This window comes from Haliotis cracherodii, unplaced genomic scaffold (assembly GCF_022045235.1).
Source record: "Haliotis cracherodii isolate W230 unplaced genomic scaffold, xgHalCrac1.p SCAF_2, whole genome shotgun sequence".
Lineage (NCBI taxonomy): Eukaryota > Metazoa > Mollusca > Gastropoda > Lepetellida > Haliotidae > Haliotis > Haliotis cracherodii.
This window is the reverse complement of record NW_027266275.1, coordinates 62,515,167-62,534,700: the sequence shown is the minus strand read 5'-3', so window position 1 is coordinate 62,534,700 and position 19,534 is coordinate 62,515,167. Positions and strand designations below refer to the sequence as shown.

General features: G+C 45.5%; 2 protein-coding genes across 2 annotated transcripts in view; one reads left to right on the top strand and one right to left on the bottom strand.

Moving 5' to 3' along the window:
- The window catches only part of LOC139469390 (lysosomal alpha-mannosidase-like), a 32,603-nt gene extending 21,579 nt beyond the window's left edge, over positions 1 to 11,024 (top strand). The window contains exons 16-27 of the mRNA XM_071251552.1: positions 449 to 578; positions 1,131 to 1,192; positions 1,456 to 1,722; positions 3,411 to 3,529; positions 3,806 to 3,907; positions 4,120 to 4,207; positions 4,903 to 4,989; positions 6,398 to 6,488; positions 7,297 to 7,433; positions 8,573 to 8,728; positions 9,894 to 10,020; positions 10,859 to 11,024. Coding sequence (XP_071107653.1) covers positions 449 to 578; positions 1,131 to 1,192; positions 1,456 to 1,722; positions 3,411 to 3,529; positions 3,806 to 3,907; positions 4,120 to 4,207; positions 4,903 to 4,989; positions 6,398 to 6,488; positions 7,297 to 7,433; positions 8,573 to 8,728; positions 9,894 to 10,020; positions 10,859 to 10,983 — 1,491 coding nt within the window. The 3' untranslated portion in view covers positions 10,984 to 11,024. The remainder of the gene's footprint in view (positions 1 to 448; positions 579 to 1,130; positions 1,193 to 1,455; positions 1,723 to 3,410; positions 3,530 to 3,805; positions 3,908 to 4,119; positions 4,208 to 4,902; positions 4,990 to 6,397; positions 6,489 to 7,296; positions 7,434 to 8,572; positions 8,729 to 9,893; positions 10,021 to 10,858) is intronic.
- Positions 11,025 to 13,377: 2,353 nt separating this feature from the next.
- The window catches only part of LOC139469389 (lysosomal alpha-mannosidase-like), an 81,573-nt gene continuing 75,416 nt past the window's right edge, over positions 13,378 to 19,534 (bottom strand). The window contains exons 21-26 of the mRNA XM_071251551.1: positions 18,962 to 19,048; positions 16,552 to 16,642; positions 15,663 to 15,811; positions 14,944 to 15,102; positions 14,039 to 14,162; positions 13,378 to 13,591 (exon numbers count right to left, since the gene is read on the bottom strand). Of these exons, the coding sequence (XP_071107652.1) occupies positions 13,458 to 13,591; positions 14,039 to 14,162; positions 14,944 to 15,102; positions 15,663 to 15,811; positions 16,552 to 16,642; positions 18,962 to 19,048 (744 nt within the window). The 3' untranslated portion in view covers positions 13,378 to 13,457. The remainder of the gene's footprint in view (positions 13,592 to 14,038; positions 14,163 to 14,943; positions 15,103 to 15,662; positions 15,812 to 16,551; positions 16,643 to 18,961; positions 19,049 to 19,534) is intronic.

The window sequence follows — 19,534 nt, the reverse complement described above, 5'->3', positions numbered from 1 at the left end:
TTTGAAAATTCTAGTTTTGTCTTTGATCCATTTTGCAAGGTTGTTTCAGACATGTTTTACAATTCCACAATCGAAGATATGTACATAACTTTTGATTTTCTCGTTGACAAAAATTGCAATAAAAACTATTCTTCATATTCCATTTTGTACAGCAGTCCATAATTTTATGAATAATACTGTATTGAAACCATTTTGTTTTGAGGACTATGTCGTAACTGTGGAGACTAAGATTAATCATTTGCCCATCTTTTACCGCCGGTGTTGTCATACGGGCATTGGTTAGTTAAAGTGTGTGATGTCATAAAACCAGGACGCTTTTATGCGTTACTACTGCTGCAGACCACTGCATGGTGGGTTTGGATCTAACAGGCCTCCATGATTTAATGGAATATTACTCACACACTCATTTTTGAAGGATTAATAGATTGAATGTCCCAAACGTCTACAGATTGTGCCATTAACGGAATCCACTCTGAGAATTCCAGAGCGAGGTGTGAAGAAGCCCCGGGTCGATGTTGTGTTTGAAGCCGTACTTCCGCCGCTTGGATTCGCAGTGTACAAGATTGAAACTGACAAGGGTAAGACAAGAGTTGATGTGACCCGTGAACATCCGGGGTAGAATAGGTCTTCAGCAACCCATGCTTGTCGTAAGAGGCGACTAAAGGGATCGGGTTATAAGACTGGCTTACTTGGTTGATGCATGTCATCGTATTCCTATTGCGTGGATCGATGCTCATAATGTCAATCACTGGATTGTCTAGTCCAGACTCGATTATTTACAGACCGCCGTCATATAGCTGGAATATTGCTGAGTGCGGCGTTAAATATCAAACAAACAAACAAACAAACAACATGAGTTGATGAGCGCCAGCGTCAAATACTATACAACTCATAAAGTTAATGTCACCGATTCTTTCATCCAGTTTTAACCGTCCATAACGTTTTGAGTAGTATGTAACTATAAAGGGTAATCGTTTTAATAACAATCAAATGATTACAATGTGAGCCACATGGGCGTTTAATTATAGCATTGTTTGTTTACATATGTTGCAACAATGCAACAAGGTCATTATGCAACAATAGCTCTTAGCACATTGTTCCCGTGGTATTATTTCTGCACCCACCCACAGACGCCACCCTAATACCACCAAGAGAAGAAATTGGGACCGGCCGATACTACATCACTAATCAGGTACACATTGATATACTGACTCTCTGCTTATTTCCGAAAATCACATTTTATATAAATATCGATTGTTTCCTGTCGAAGATTTTTATCTGCTATAAAGGCACTTAGGTAGCCAAGTAGTTCCAGCATTCATTGAAGACCGGGTTCGTTGGTACTGTTGGTTTACGTGGGTAAAATATGTGAACCTCAATTCGTTGGACCCTGACCGGCGAATTAGCGCCATGTATAGCATCTGTTTTGACGGCCGCCTGTTCCCAACCTTCCAGTTCCTGTCCCTGACTATTGACCCCCGCACGGGCTTGACCCAGACCCTGAGGAACAAGGATATCGGCGTGGACATCAAGCTGGAGCAGAGGTACCTGTATTACCTGTCCAGTGCGGGTCAGGTGAGGGACCCCAACGATCACACGGGTGGGTTCCTAGGTTCCCACAAGCGATCCTCTGGAGCATATGCCTTTGTGCCCAAAGAGTTCACAAGGCCAGTTCCGCTCAAGGGGCCGAATTCCAAAGGTGTTAAAGTTAACACGTATAAGGTAAGACCCCCCTCATGAGTGCTACAGTCCTGTGCCTGTCGCAGTAGCCGATGTAATCGTTGATCACATTATCTGATGAAAATCAAGTCTTGCATGAACTGTTGCGATGGTAATGTTCTCCTTGAGTTGAGGGGGGGCATGGGTGGCCCAGTCGTCTAAGGCGCCGCGATTCGCTGTGCAGAATTGCGTCCCCTGGACACGCCAGAAAGCTATGATTGTGGGTTCGAATCCCGGTTCGCCCCAATTATGTTTCTAGGTTTGTCAGCACCATACCCGTGCTCGTGGGTTTCACCGAAGTGGTAAACGTCTGAGATCTGCATCACCTCGGGCTTTCCTCCCACATCAGGCTGACACGCCGTGATATAACTGGAATACTGTTAAAAGCGACGTTAACCCAAACTCACTCACTCACTCACTCCCACATGAAGCTGACACGCCGTGATATAACTGGAATAATGTTAAAAGCGGCGTTAAACCCAACTCACTCACTCCTTGAGTTGAGAATCATGTCCACTTGTAGTTGGTGGCTGGACTACACGTATAAGCCATGTAGCCTCGCGAATGACCACTGTTACTAGTCATACGGATGCAGGTGAAAGTGAATTCCGTTTAACCGTAGCCTTGAGATAGCTGTTGGGCAAATCGTTAGTTGGTCCAACACGGGTTCCCGAGAACGTGCAGTGCATGAAGTACATGCTTGGTGTCTCCCGTCATTTCTGGAAGCGGCGCAAAGCTTCACTAAGCCAGAAATGTGTTACCCCATACTGCTAAATATCCTACAGACCCGTGAACATACGGGTAGGGAATAGGTCTTCAGCAACCCATGCTTGCCGTAAGATGGTTGTCGTAAGAGGCGACTTAAGGGATCGAGTGGGCAGACTCACTGACTTGGTTGATGCATGTCATCGTGTCCCAAAAGCGTGGATCGATGCTCATGATGTCAATCTATGGATTGTCTGGTCCAGACTCGATTGTGTACAGACCGCTGGAATATTGCTGAGTGCGGCGTTAAACAACAAACAGACGCTACAACCACTCGATCTGTATCCTAATCGAATATTGGCGCACTATGGGTGATGGAATATTTTTAAACAACAAACAAATGAACAGATATCGTACAAATGCGAAATGTTTTACATCCAGCCACATTTTGGCCCACGAGACACAAACATGCAAACATTAGTCAAATCAACCCTTACGTTTTTATACGACAGTAACAAGTAAGGACTTCGCTTGTCGACCTCTTGAATATTCATCGTGCAGTCGTCTAAGGCACCACGGATAGTTATGCAGAGTTGCTTCCCTGAAGCATGCCAGGATCCTATGAATGTCGGGTCGAATCAAAGACAGGCCAAGGTTTTAGATTTTAGGTTTGTCGGCACCAAAACCGTCCCTGGGTTTTCACCAAAGCCTGCATCACGACACTGCATAACGGCACTGCATAACGACACTGCATCACGACACTGCATCACGACACTGCATCACGACACTGCATCACGACACTGCATCACAACACTGCATCACGACACTGCATCACGGCACTGCATCACGGCAATGCATCACGGCACTGCATCACGACACTGCATCACGACACTGCTGCATCACGGCACTGCATCACGGCACTGCATCACAACACTGCATCACGACACTGCATCACGACACTGCATCACATGGTCTCACATTTCCAGGGTCCCAATGTCCAGGAGATACGCCAGGAGTTCAGCCCATGGGTCAGTCAGGTGGTCAGACTGTATGATGGGGCGCCCTACCTGGAACTAGAGTGGACCGTTGGACCAATCCCAGAAAAGTAAATAAAAGCAACAAAACCCTTTCCATAGTCATAAGAAATCGCGTCAAATATACTGTGTCATGAGTATGTGTTTATGATTCACAACCATAAAAGTGATGATACCAAGTGTTCGCGAAAAGGTGAGCGTGTCCAGTCTCACCAGTAGCACCCGTCACAAACACATGCAAAGTCGTGAAAAATCAAATGTGTTACAGGTACCATTAAAGAGAGATAGCGGAGTAAAATAACATACAGAAATGTGTTTTTGTAATAATGTCGGTTCCTTTGTACCAGCATGCAAGAAACGAAGGAGGTCATATCAAGATTCACGACAGATCTCGATACGAATGGAATGTTTTTCACTGACTCAAACGGCAGAGAGACTATTCCTAGACGGTAACATCTAGAGTCATATACATATGTATGTCACCTTGAGAAATCGAGACACTGTAAGTCCCTTGTATTATACACTCAAACTCACGCCGAGGACGGCATCGACAGTAGGGATGCATAGTAATGCACAATATTTGTTGAAAAAGATGGGGGGGGGGGGGTTGGTGGTAGGGGTGTTGGTTGCACGCTAACATTATACTGTTATACATTACCAGGAGGGACCACCGTGAGACGTGGTCACTGAACGTTACGAGCCCTGTGTCGGGGAACTACTACCCTGTCACAGCGAGGATGTTCCTCAAGGTACGATTATTCTTCCGTCCGTTTCAGCAGCATAACAACGGCCTGGTAACTAATACTACACCTACCCACAGGAGGCAGGTTTACCTTGCGCAGTGAAGATCACGTACGTAAAGCACGAATTCATGCAATCCTGACAACCGCGGCTTGTACAAGCTACCCTGTAGGATTCCGGGAATATGTCCCCGTGACCACGTCACATCAAAAGACGTTAAAAAATGGTACTTGTTGTTACCCTGTCTGGCGCCCGTGAGCTAGCACTATAAATCGGAATCAGTCCGGACTAGTACAAGCCGCCGTGCGCACGCACGCACACACACACACACACACACACACGCACACACACACACGTATACGTGCATGCACGTCGCTATATTAGTGCAATACTCTTGGACGCGACGTTAAAACCTTATTTCACCTCAATCATTGACAGGCTCTCTGAGTTGGTTGATGCATGTCATCGTATCCCAATTGCGTGGATCGATGCTCGTGATCTCTATCCCTGGATTGTCTGGTCCAGACTCGATTATGTACAGACCGCCGTCATATAGCTGGAATATTGCTGAGTGCGGCGTAAAACCATAAACAAACAAATCAATTATTGATGTACGACTTCCCCATTCATGTATGACTTCCCCCATGACTTCCCCCATGACCTCCCTATGACCTCCCTATTGATGTATGATCCGGCCCGTCAGGACGAAGAACGGAACATTCAGCTGACGGTGCTCACAGACCGGTGTCAGGGTGGGGGTAGTCTGACTGACGGGCAGATGGAGCTGATGGTGAGTATTCCCTGTAGGATGAAGAAGTACTAGTGATTCATCCTTAAACGTTTCCAAGAACACGGTCACAATTACATCTAGAAGAACGTTGTAGATTTCCTTCCTGTAAGTGCCTCAGCAGCTGCTACAGCAAAAAAACATTCCCAAACGAGTTGTCTCCCTTTGATTGTCTTTGGTGATGTGATGACACACTTTTCAGCAAACGGTATCATTTTACTCTGGAAATCATTGTAATTACCCAAGGTTGTGTCCCTACTTTCAAAGACGACATCATGACTGTAGCATGTCGCTGTTTGTTGCATAAATTTTGGTGAATATGTTTTGTACAAAATAAAGGATTTTTAAATAATCAGAAGAATATGTTTGATTGTTGAAGATTGTTGGTGGCTGTAGGTGGCTGTACCCTCGAAGGGGGTTGAAGTAGTGTAAAATGATTTTCCCCTAGTGAGGGTATGTAGGACCACGTTATTCAAAGTCAATTTATTTCTGCCACGTTTTTAATCGTAGTATATGTGTTATTTTAATGCTTGTCTAAATTTGTCAATCAGCGCCAACAACTGGAGGGATTATATAAATCCCGCTGGGGTCGATGCAGGTAGCGATGTACTGTAAGTCCCCATGATCCCCAGTGTGGTGATCTGCCTTCAGTTGCTTGCGATCTATAACCCTTTTGTAGATTGTATTGTTTACTGATGATTTATTGTTTTACCCAGTTTTATATTGGGTCTGTGATATTCTAGTTATTGTAATGTCCTTCGATGACAGGTTTTTATTAAGCGTAAATATATGTATTATCAATGTATAACTACTCGTCACAGGCTGAGATATTGTCGATGTGACGTTAAAACTTAACTCACTCACTCACTCCTTTTCAGGGATGTGCATACTGTTTGAGACCCTCGAAGATCCGGGGTAGAATGGGTCTTCAGCAACCCATGCTTGCCGTAAAAGGCGATTATGCCTGTCGTACGAGTTTGTTTGTGTGTTGTTGAACGCCACACTCAGCAATATTCCAGCTATATGGCTGCGGCCTGTAAATAATCATGTCTGGACCAGACAATCCAGTGATTAATATCATGAGCATCGATCCACGCTGACTTGGTTGATGCATGTCATCGTATCCCAATTGCGTGGATCGATGCTCATGATGTCAGTGAGTTTCTGGTCCAGACTCGATTATTCACACACCACCGTCATGTAGGTTGAATATTGCTGAGTGCGGCGTTAAACAACAAACAAAACAAACAACAAAAAGCATACAGTTTCAAATTACCTCAAGAACCTTCACGCTAGGAACACAACGATACAACAGTATGCGAAAGAAGGAATGGGTTGCAAACATTGAACCATTGTCCTGTACACTGTGTAAACTGTCACCTCACGCCAAGCTTTCCTCTCCACGTACCAGGTGCATCGGCGGACCTTCAAGGACGATGACCTTGGGGTGGAGGAACCCCTGAATGAACGCGGGGTAGACGGGAGGGGACTTATCATACGAGGTCAGAGAACACATGGAGCCTTGATACTACCCAAAAGACGCGGGTTCGATTCTCGACATGGGAACGATGTGTGACGACCATTTCTTGTGTTCCCCGCCGTGATATTGCTGGAATATTGTTAAAAGCGGCGTAAAACCATACTCAATCACTCACTCACTGATACAGCGGATGGTCATTTACTTAGGTCGCTCTGCGGAGTTGCTTTCTTCCGCTCAATGATCAATGTGTCCTTTCTTCAAATCCGAGGGCCGGTCGGATAGCCTAGTGGTTCAAGCGTTCGCTTCTCACGCAGACGACCCGGGTTCGATTCCCGACATGGGTACATTGTGTGAAGCCCATTTCTGGTGACCCCGCCTTTATTTTGCTGGAATGTTGCTAAAAGCGGCGTAAAACCCTACTCACTCACTCACTCACTTCAAATCCGAAATGTCCCGTGAAGATCCGGGGAAGTATAGATCTTCAGCAACCCTTGCTCGCGTAAATGGCGACTAATGCTTGTCGTAAATGGCGACTGGTTGTAAATGGCGACTTTGCTTGTCGTAAGAGGTGACTAACGGGATCGGGTCTGTCAGCCTGTCATTTCAGTATGTCCACAGGTTAGGTCACAATGAGCTTTTTTCACACATTACAACAACGAGCTGTTGAAATAGACACTGCAGTTCATCACCCATTGTGTAGGGGATAGAGCGTCTGCCGGGATAGGGGAAGGTTAAACGCACGTCGCTATATGAGTGCAATAATCTTGAACGCGACGTTAACCTTCACCTCGCCCAACTCACTCGCTACGGTTCTCTGTTCTTCCCTCCAGGTAAACACTACCTGTTCCTCAACAGTATAGACAATGCTGGCCGAGAGTACCGAGCCCAGGGACTTCTGGTTCACCACCCTCCCACTGTGTCCTTCATGCAGCTGAATCCTCCCACCACCAACCATCTCGTCACCTCGGTAAATATCTCACTTAAAGGGGGAACACTTCAGGGATAGTATGTCTTCTTAACGTATGGTTGGCACGGGTAGACCAGTCGGACAAAACGCCTTAACGCCTCTGTGCAGACGTGGGCCCTGTATCCTACATTCGTCATCTTCCCGAGGCAAAGGAGTTAACTGACTATAAAAGTAGTCTAGAAGAACTAGGCTGGAATTATTGAATTAATTCTTTGGCTGGATTAACGAGTCTATGCATATTCCGATCACAATCGCGTCACAAAGTCAACATCCGGTTTGTAAACTGCCGTGCAGACTTCCGTGGGCTGCAGGATTTGCAAGGCATGTGTACCGTCAATTAGCTTCAACACCTATTTTTCAAATCTTTTCATGTTTTAAATCAAGGTTGCTCACGTGAATGGATGCCCTTGAAGTACAATATAGATCTTGATTATCGATCAGATCGACTTGACTCGACTCCGCCATTTTATTTGAAGCAAGTGCAAGTGATATCGGAGGTGGAATCTGGTTGGTCAATAGGAGGGACAAGCTCCTTCCCAGCGCGTGACACCTTCGTTACACTCTCGGTAACATAGAGCTCCGGGAACGTACTATCGCTGTGAGGAGCTTGTAGGAGGGACATTGAAGGGACATAACTCGTAATAGCCACTGGTGGCGCTACGATCGAACACAGAAATTGGCAAAGGTGGAAAGTGGACTTTCAAAGACAGTTAACGCCCTTGGCTCGGGGAGATGACATTCGTGGATTCGAAGTTCAGATTACGATTTTTGCTTTCTCAGCGCAATACCCGTGGTCGTGGGCTTCACCTGCATCTCTTGGGGCTAGCCTTCACGTACGCTGAAACGCCTTGAAATACTTGAGATACTGGCTGTGTCTTGAACCCAACCAACCGACTAACTCTAAAACCTTCTTTGTGATGTCTCCAATGAATGATGCTTCGTGTAGGTACGGAGGAACGGAGACTAATGTTGCGTGATGTTGCCTGATGTTGCTGCTGTTGCTGATGGGGAGGTACAGCATCATTCATGCGCGCCAGAATAAATAATTGTTTAAACAGATAAAACATTTAGATTAAAATAGAGTCTAGGTGACATTCGATATTGTCATTTGAATTGGTCACTCCTATTGTGATGGTCAGTTTTCCGGACTCCGTAACCCTCTTCCCTTCAACGTCCATCTGCTGACCCTTGACCAGACCCCAGGTGATCCTGACACCCTGATCCTGAGACTGGAAAACTTTTTAGAGGTCAAGGAAGCAGACGAAGACGAGGAAGAAGCTATCGTTAATCTACAGGTAAGTACGAAAGTGTTCACTGTTGGGGCAGTCTCCGTTTGATATAATAACATAAGTTTTAACATTTATGTTGGTTCCAGTCTAGTCCAGCGTGTATGAATAAGAATGTCACAAGCTCGAGGCAGCAGGTGTTTGCTCCCCTGTACATACCCAGGCTTCATCCGACACCTCTCAATACATATACCAGCAAATAGACAATCGCGAAGGATAAGGACAAATTTACATCATATTTCAACCCGTGAAGATCCTGGGTAGAATAGGTCTTCAGCAACCCATGCTTGCTATAAAAGGCAACTATGCTTGTCGTAAGAGGCGACTAACGGGATCGGGTGGTCAGGCTCGCTGACTTGGTTGATGTCATCATATCCCTCTTGCGTGGATGTTCATGGTGTTAATCACTGGATTATTTGGTCCAGATTCGATTATTTACAGACCGCCGTCATATAGCTGAAATATTGCTGAGTGCGGCATCTAAACAAAAAAACAAAAACTATGTTTCTCCAGGGGCACAGTGGTGTTAGGCGTTCAATTCGTGTTGTACAGTTCGCAATGATCAAATTATCGTGGCTTCAATGCCCAGCCATGATTAAGATGTATGTCAGCATCCATACCCGGGCTCGTGGGTTTCTCCAAATTCAAAACGTCTGGCACCTGCATCACTTTGGGCTTTCTTCCCGCTCTATGGTGACCTGCGTGAACTTGAAATATGGTGAAAAATCGGATAAAGGACAACTCATTCGTTCAAACTTCACAAAGTCAGTTTCTTACAAGGACCTGGTTACAAAGTATCCCGACCGTCTCCTGATATGATGTATGTATGTACGGCCAGTGATCCATCTCTTGCACGCTTCTTGTGTGTGGGTTGACACACAGCTTTGTGGTTCTTAGATTTTGGATGGGTTTAGGATTGGCCCAGTCGACGGAGAACCGATCTGTCAGAATCAATCAACTAGTTAAAATTTCGATGACCAGATGTTGAACTTAGAATTGTTCGAACCAGACTTTTCTCGAGTTTTTTGGTTTTTCTTAAGGTGGCAAGCATCTATGAACGGTGTCTGTCTGGGCTTTTCAACGTGATAAACGTCTTGTATAATTCAGTCTGTTACAAAGCGGCGTTCAGATTCACAATTACTGACACGCTTGTGGTGCATTGCGTGTATTTCAGTACCTGTTCAGCAAATTTGACATCACCACAGTGCGAGAGCTGAGTCTGGGTGGTAACCACAACATCACCAGGGTGAGACGGCTTGTGTGGAACACGACTGACGGTGTCACGACAGGAGACACACTCGGTGAGCCTCTTGGTTTGGGTGTGTGTGGGTTTGGATGGGGTGTGGGTGGGTTGGTGGTATCACATCTCCCGGGTAAGACAGCTTGTGTGGATCAGGTGTTGGGGGAGGGGGGTGGATGGGATGAATGGTGGGTGAGTGAGTGGGCCGGGCTGGTGGTGTCACATCTCCCGAGTAAGACATCTTGTGTGGATCAGATGGGGGGTGGGGTCGTGAAGGTGGTGTCACATCTCCCAGGTAAGACAGCTTGTGTGGATCAGGTGGTGGGGTAGGGGGTGGGGGTGGATGGGATGAATGGTGGGTGAGTGAGTGGGCCGGGCTGGTGGTGTCACATCTCCCGAGTAAGACAGCTTGTGTGGATCAGGTGTGTGTGTGTGTGTGTTGGGGTAGGGTGGTGGTTGATGGTGGGTGGGTTGGTGGTGTCACATCTCCCGAGGAAGACGGCTTGTGTAGATCAGGTGGGGTGATGGATGGTCTGTGGGGTGAGGGTGTAACATAACCAGGGTAGGACGACTTGTATGGGAGACAATAGACGGGGGCGGTGGGATAGCCTAGTTTTTATTACGTCACGCCGAAGACCCGGGTTCGAATTCCCGCATTGGTACAATGTGTGAAGCCCATTTCTGGTGTCCCCGCCGTGATATTGCTGGAATATTGCTAAATGCGGCGTAAAACACTCACTCTGGTCCAGGCTCGATTATTTACAGACCGCCGTCATATAGCCGGGATATTGCGGCGTTAAACAACAAACAAACAAACAAGAATCTTACTACAACTGGTTACACTGGAAAGGAAGGACACCTTGACCTTGTCTCCTACACAATTCTGTATTGTGTTTCAGAATCCGACGATTCCCGTGACGTCCATTCCCCTCCGTTTTCTATCCTTCTCCGACCAATGGAAATTCGGACATTCAGAGTGACCACCGGCCCTCTTACTGACCCACCCTCGGACAATGGCGTCTAAGTGTTTGTGCGCATGCGTGAGTGATGAATTTGTAAATAAACGTATAGGGTGGTAACTCTGTACTCTGCTGAAACATCACTGACCGGTCAGTTCACATGGGTTGATTTGCACTGTCGATTCCGCAGTGGAATAGATCCACCATCACCCACAGTGTCAAGAGTCGACTAGGATAAAGATAGAGTGATTGCACTCAGCAATATTCCAGCTATATGACGGCGGTCTGTACAAAATCGAGTCTGGATCAGACAATCCAGAGATTGACATCATGAGCATCGATCCACGCACTTCGGATACGATGACGTGCATCAACCAAGTCAGCGAGCCTGACCACCCGATCCCGTTAGTTGCCTCTTACAACAAGCATAGTCGCCTTACGGCAAGCATATGTTGCTGAAGACCTATTCTACCCCGGATCTTCACGAGCAGGTTGTAGTGAGTGATATAGTCAAGAGATTTAGTTCAGTGTTTGAAAAACCTCGACGGCGTTGATCGTTTCTCATGCATTCAACTTCCGTATGGCTGATCCTTACTTCATTATAACGTGAAATCTGGGGAATATTCCTGACTACGGCGTTAAACAACGTTCATTCACTCAACCCACTGAGGGGACACGAGTGGTCCAGTCCTCCAAGGCGCCGCGATTCGCTGTGCAGTGTTGCGTCCCTTGGGCATACAAGAAACCGATGACTGTTGGTTCGAATCCCGGTTCGCCACGATTATGTTTCTAGGTTTGTCAGCACCATACCCGTGCTTGTGGTTTTCGCCGAAGTGGTAAACGTCTCAGGCCTGCATCACTTCGGGCTTTCCTCCCACATTAAGCTGACACGCCATAATATAACTGGAATACTGTTAAAACTCTCACTCACTCACTCACTCAACCCAGACTGAGTGAATGCAGTCGGAAACTGGAGCTGAGTAAGGACGTTACCATAGTTACTGAGCAGATACTGATCACAGTTCCAGAGTGTATTTTCTGTTTGATGCAGGGAAATTACCCCCGACCTCTTCATTCTTGACACCAGAGAAAAAGGACAATGGGGAGCTCTGTAGAGGTAAATGAAGCATCCTCTCGGAGACCTTGCTCCTTAGCTCACATGCAAGACGCCCCGGCATGAATTTCCCAAAGGTCGGATGTAACGTCGCAGCTTTCAATTAGTGTGTGCTTGTACTATCGACTTCTATTTGTGCATATTGTGACCATTGGGACTGCTTGGCAGGGTAATCACCGATTACATCATGAATCTCCGGACCCGTGAAGACCCGGCGTTAAAAAGGTCTTCAGCAAGCTATGCTTGTCGTAAGAGGCGACTAACGGGATCGCTGAGTGCGGCTTTGAACAACAAACAAACAAAGAAACCTTCACATGTGTATTGACGATTACGTATGCTTTGACGGGTAATCTAAACATAGTCTATGTTTGCTGTTTAACGCCGCACGGTCTGTAAATAATTGAGTCTGGACTTGACAATCCAGTGAGCATCGATCCTTGCAATTGGAATACGATAACATACATCAACCAAGTCAGCTAGCCTACAGCAAGTATTGGTTGATGACCCATTCTATCTCGGATTTTCACGGATAATTAGGGGCGGTCAGGTAGCCTAGTGGTTAAAGCGTTCGCTCGTCACGCCGAAGACACGGGTTCGTTTTACCGAAAGGGGTACAATGTGTGAAGCCCATTTCTGGTGTCCCCCGCCTAGATATTGCAGGAAAGCGGCGTTAAACCATACTCACTCACGGGTAATTAAAACATGTTTACAAGCCCGCATAAATGATTACGTTTGCTTTCACGGGTAATTGTTTTGCTTTCACGGGTAATTGTAAAACAGTGTATTGAGCGTACTAAAACTTCCTAGCAGACAGGATGCATATTTCATCTTGATTGATGCGACTGAATGTGGTGTGTATCCAGGCGGATTCGACTGACATTCACACTATCGACCACTATTCCATCTTGTCTGTGATGATGACAGTACACATCTCTATACACTCTTCAGCTTTCTGATCACAGCGTGGACAACCCATTCATTCAAGACTTGGAGCAACAGTAAAAAAACCAACAGTAATATATAAGATGTACAGTTCTGTGGTAGTGGTAGGCCTGTCTTGCGTTTAACGCTCTCGAGTGTCACAAAGAGGTCCTGGTTCGATTACCACATGTGTCTATGAACAATGTGTGAGGTCTTGTGTCCCTTGCCCATGATGAAGTTGAGTATTTCTACAAGCGGCGTTCTACTCATTCACCAGAGTAGTAATGTGTAAACGACTGAGACACACACACCTTTAGCTTCCCTCCAATATTTAACTGACAGGTTGCAACATGTCTGATATACTGTTCAACGCAGCGTTAAGCCAAACTCATTCGCTCCCAAATTGATGAAAGTAAAGTACGTATAAAATAAATAGATTTATTTATATATGTATATTATATTACAGTTAATAAAAAATAAATATTGCACATTGAGCAACATTTGCTACCTAAAAATATTTTTGAAAAATGATTTGGAATGCTTGTTTTGATCATCGACTTCTATGTGGAATGTGCGGATCTCCATCGGATTGAGCGTCACTTGGAGTGGGGAGTCCCACTGCAGTTTTACCGTAGCACCTGCAAATTCAAAATACTCATTAATACATTTTTACCGTAGCACCTGCAAATACAAAATATTCACGAATACAATCTGGAATTCCACAAAACGTTTCATCACCAAGCGTCGTGAAAGACCATTATATTTAAAGCCCCCTCGAAGATCCTGGTTGGAATTGGTCTTCAGCAACCCACGCTTGTCATAAAATGCAACTAACGGAATCGGGTGGTCAGGCTCGTTGACGTGGTTGCTGCCTATCATCCCAATTGCGTAAATCGATGCTCAATATGTCAATCACTGGATTGTCTGGTACAGAATCGATTATTTACAGACCACCGTCATACAGCTGGAATATTGCTGAGTTCGGCGTTAAACAAAACATGCACTTAAGTCTACATATAAAGGTGTTTTGATGGACTGTGAGAGCCACATCCCTTGTCACTACAACTACGACCTGTTACCATTACCTATTTCCTCCGGAGTCAGTCCAGATTCTGTTCTCCATCTCAACCTCTTCACTTTGGAAGCCATGAAGTTAGCACCAAGACTCAGCTCCTCTATTCCGACTATTTGCAAGGCACCAAACAGGTTCTGTAACGGAACATAACAGTAACCTCGGTCATTTGGATTAACCCAACAATAACACGCAGCAGAGTGGGACCTTTTCACAAAACAAAGTAAGTGTGCAGTCGCTCGCAGAACGCTTTTTTATGTGATTGATATAAAACACCAACGTCGTATGTCCTCATTGACACATATACACAAAGGGACGTTTTGATGTAGACACAAAGTAAGAATCTACATGGAAACGTCGCATGTGCAATAAACCAGTAGTTGGTTTCCATAAAGTTGTACGTTTTCTTAGTTAGGTACTGACTGTAGATCTGCCAACCTCAAGGTCTAGATCTACAGTATCGGACAGTGTAGATCCACCTACCTCTAGGTCTACAGTATCGGACACACTGTGTAGATCCATCTACCTCTTGACCTACAGTATCGGACACACTGTGTAGATCCATCTACCTCTTGACCTACAGTATCGGACACACTGTGTAGATCCATCTACCTCTTGACCTACAGTATCGGACACACTGTAGATCCATCTACCTCTTGGCCTACAGTATCGGACACACTGTGTAGATCCATCTACCTCTTGACCTACAGTATCGGACACACTGTGTAGATCCATCTACCTCTAGATCTACAGTAACCGCCTCCGTGGTCTAGTGGTAGAGCTATATAAGTGCAATAATCCTGGACGCGACGTTAAACCCCATTTCACCTCACCTCACCTAGATCTACAGTATCGGACCGTGTACATCATCCTACCTAAAGGTCAACAGTATCGGACAGACTGTGTAGATCAACCTACCTCTAGGTCCACCGTGGCGGGGCGAGACAGCTCGGGATGTTCCCCCTTCTCATAGAAGTGTTCCAGTCTCAGCAGAAGAACATCCGTGTTGTTGTCCTCCACGTAGTCCAGACTCAGCACGTGCACGTTGTCGGGCAGACTTGTCCTGATCCCTGACCACTGGGTGGAGAAGGACATTGTCTGTTATTTGCGTTTTTTGACACCTGGTTCCAGGACCCACCAATCATCTTAAGACAGGGGATTTGGACCTGTTGCTAATTCTCTCGAAAGTAGTCACTCTCTCGAAGGGAATTTATACCTGTACGTTGACAAATATATTTCGACTAGTGTCAGTGTCTTTTTGACCAAAAAAGGTACTTCTGTAGTTTGTTAGATACTTGGACAGTTTTCCTGATAATATTCACCAGATGTGAACATGTCTGAAGATGCATAGTCACATGTGACCCGTAAAGATCCGGTAAGAATAGGTCTTCAGCAACCCATGCTTGCCGTGAAAGGCGACTAACGGGATCGGGTGGTCAGGCTCGCTGATTTGGTTGAAGCATGTCATCGATCCCAATTGCTTGGATCGATGGTCATGATATCAATCACTGGCTTGTCTGGTCCAGACTCGATTATTAACAGACCGCCGTCATATAGCTGGAATATTGCTGAGTGCGGCGTAAAACAACAAACCAAACCAAAGCGTAGTCACATGTAAAACTCATGGGAACACTCACGGCCATAGTCTCTGTCGTGCCCCACTTGTTTGATTTGTCCGAATCTAACGGTACAAACGACAGTGTTGGTTTGAAATGGATTTCTTGAGCTTTCTCTCGACTGAATTTAGCAGAACTTGTCTTCGTGCCAACATATAAATAATGAGTTCCTGAAAAAGTCCGAAGGGTTATATTAGTCAGAGGAAACATGTTCATATATGTGCATCACAACATTTGACATTTCCCTGACGTTCATTATACCTAATGCCTCTGGTCCAAATATAATGGAACGTTGATATACACATGTTATTAATACACTTAATAGGAATTGTGCAGTTTAACAAAATAAACCTGCAGAATTTAAACGGAGACATAACACCTGGGTATCAATTTGATCGAGTTATGATATACCTTTGATATTCATTAAATCTGGAGACCGCCTCCGTGGTCTAGTGGTAGAGCGTCCGCCAGGAGAGCGGAAGGTCCTGGGTTCGATCCCCGGCCGCGTCACACCAAAATACGTTCAAAGATGGTACTAGTTGCTACCCTGTCTGGCGCTCGGCATTAAAGGGCTAAAACTGGTCGGCTCGGAGTCAGTATATTGTGACTGAGTGGGGTATTCATGTTAAACCGCGGCATGGTATCTCAGTGAGCTAGCACTATAAATCGGCATCAGTCCGCACTAGTACAAGCAGCCACACGCACCCGTACATGCACGTCGCTATATAAGTGCAATAATCTTGGACGCGACGTTAAACCCAATTTCACCTCACCATCAAATCTGGTAACAAAGTGCATGTTTGGAAAGTATACATTACTACATGGCTGAATCTTACGATAACGGTCATGAAGCCCCTTCTTTATGTCTGCCTCCGTGTTATTTGACTCTCATCAAAAGATTCCAACTTACCCCTGTAAACGAGTCCCTGGCGATTCTTCCCCCTCTCATTGAGGGGCTCCCCGACCCCCAGACCGTCGTCAAACAGCGTCCGGCGATGTACCTGCAACATGACCGACCAATGGGAATACCGAAATGTTCTTTTGGTGGCGCCTACATCGTGATGGTATCAACCCGCTTCGTCTAATTTTAAACACGTAAACAGTAGCTGTTAGACAACCCAGGGATAGTCAGGGATGGGTGACTTTGCTAGTTAGACAAAGTAGGCATATGGATCAACCCATTTTACTGTGAACTGGGATGTACGAAATTAAATCAAAACGACAATTTTTTGCGTCATTTATTCATCTATCTTAGCACTTGAAAAGAACCACACGCATAATGGTGTCAACAATTATTCCACACAGACACTTCACTGTTCACGACAAGATTAAGATCAACAATTATTCGACATTGACACTTCACTGTTCACGACAAGAATAAGATCAACAATTATTCCAGATGGACACTTCACTGTTCGTAACAAGCATAAGATTCAACAATTATTCAACGTGTTCACAACAAGCATGAGGCTCAACTGTAGTTTGAAGTATTTCAAGCACGAAAGTATCATTAAAAGAGTAATATACTGAACAACAAAAGTCCCTGTGACATTGAATAAGAATCAATGCAAAGTTATGTTTTTTACCAAATCTAATTCCGGTTTGCAACATATAAAAGACTCCTGTAAATGTTCAAATGGTTTAATTTGCCATACTGACTTCAGAAAATGCATATTATTTACATTATTACATAAAAAAAAACATGAACATGCCAAAATGCCAATTTACAAATCAATAGCGTGTGTGTCCACCTCTGGTCCACCTCTTCGTCTCATGGAATGGACCAGACGTCGCACAAAGTCCTGTGGGATATCTGTCCATATCTGCTAGATTATGTTTCGAAGTTTCTGGAGTGTCTGTGGAACACGTGGTTGACGTCGAAGGCGCCGATCCATCTCAACCCACATGTGCTCGATTGGTGAGAGATCTGAGGAGAGAGCCGGCCAGGGGATGACATTCACGTTGTTTCGTTGAAGAGAATCCTGAACAAGTCGAGCAATATGAGGCCGGGCGTTGTCATGTTGAAAGGTAATGCCTGGGCCATGACGACGCAAAAACGGTAGAACAACAGGGCTGATGATCTCGTCGCGGTAGCGCTGTCAATTGAGATTTCCCTCTACCACTGTCAAACGGATCCTCTGTCTTGCTGTAATCCCACCCCATGTGACAATGATTGACGTAACGTTCACCTCGACGTCGGTACACTCGAATCCGTCTCTCGCTGTGGCCGAAGTGAAAACGAGACTCGTCAGTGAATAGAACTTGTCCCCACTGCATGGCCGTCCAGCGTAGACGCTGTCTGCACCAGTGTAGACGTGCTCGATGGTGGTTTCCTGTCAAAATGGGACGTCTGGCGGGTCTTCGGGCAACAATCCCTGCACATCTGAGGCGACGACGTACGGTCTGTGAAGATATTCGTCAAAGGCCAGGGATGCTTCTTGCAGTCACTGTTGCTGACTGGGATCGATTTCGTAGGTGTGTTGCTCGAATCCAGTTGTCTTGTCGATTATTGGTTACGCGTGGCCTGCCACTTCGAGGATGGTCTCTGACTGCATTCGTCTGTTGCCAACGTTGCCATAAACACAAAATGGTGTCTCTGGACGTAAGATTGTCTTGCAGCATCACGTTGACTCGATCCTGCTTCAAGCATACCAATGGCGCGCAGACGCTCATTTTCGGACAGGTGAGGCATTTCGTAATGCATCTGCGTAATTTTGTTGTTGTTCTGAGTGGTTATTGTCAGCACGATGCTGAACAATGCTTATGAAATCCCGTTAACGCACATGTTTTGACACCCTTTCTTGGGTAGTGAAATGCATGGGGCTTGCATAAAAGTCAAATTTGCATGGAATGCATGCTTTTCTGTAGCAGTTGCGTTTTTGTGATTTGATTCCATACAAGTACTACAATATTGAAAACCAAACTTTACTTGTTTGAAAAATACACTAAAATAATGGTGTCACAGGATCTTTTGTTGTTGAGTATAGATTTTTCTTACACCAGTATATAGTCAGCATGATGTACAATACGCTGGCCGCGAAATAAATGTACGTATTAGCGCCGTTACGTATTGTGAGGTCTGTATTTGTAACACCTCAAAGGAATCGTGAAAGCACTAACGAGGTGTAGCTCAATTGGCTGGGCCCTTTGCCCGCAAAGCTGATTGGCTTTATCATAATTCGGGTATAGAAAAAAAACGCGATCGTCTCATTAGTTGTGGGTAAACCTGTGTCGTATGTAGAGTACCAGTATGGATTCCCTGTATGTCAAGCGTAAAGCTAGTAAGAGAAAGTAACCTTCATGAAACCCTCAACACTCACCATCAGTTCCATCTCGCCGTCGTGGATGCTGCCGCCACCTTGACATCGGTCTGTCAACAACGTCACCTGGATGTCACGTTCAGCGTCCTAGATAGAGAAGAACATATGGCAGCTTTAGGTGTATGTCTTTGCTTCATATTCATAACGACAGTAGCACCAAATGCCGCAATCCAAGTGGCATACTTATCTTATGTAGATCAAAGTTTGTAAAGTCCACAAATCACAAAGGGACCTGTTCGGACCAAATTCATTCCCGTGACCACGATACAACCTATCTGGGGGACACAAGAGTTGCCGGACATGGAGAGTTGTTGGATAGCGAGGTGAGGTGGGGCGAAATTGTGATTTTGCGTGACGTACATGATAAAAGCACGGATATAGCGCGTGTACTTGTGCTTGTCCATGTGTGTGTGCGCGCGCCTATGCTAGTCCGGAATTATGCTAGCCTGTACATTATAGATGACTTTAACATGAATACCCCACTCAGACAAAGCATACTGACTCCGATGCGACAGTCCTTATTTTATCCCCTCGAACCCTCCCCAATACATAGTACCATCTGTTAAAGGGGGC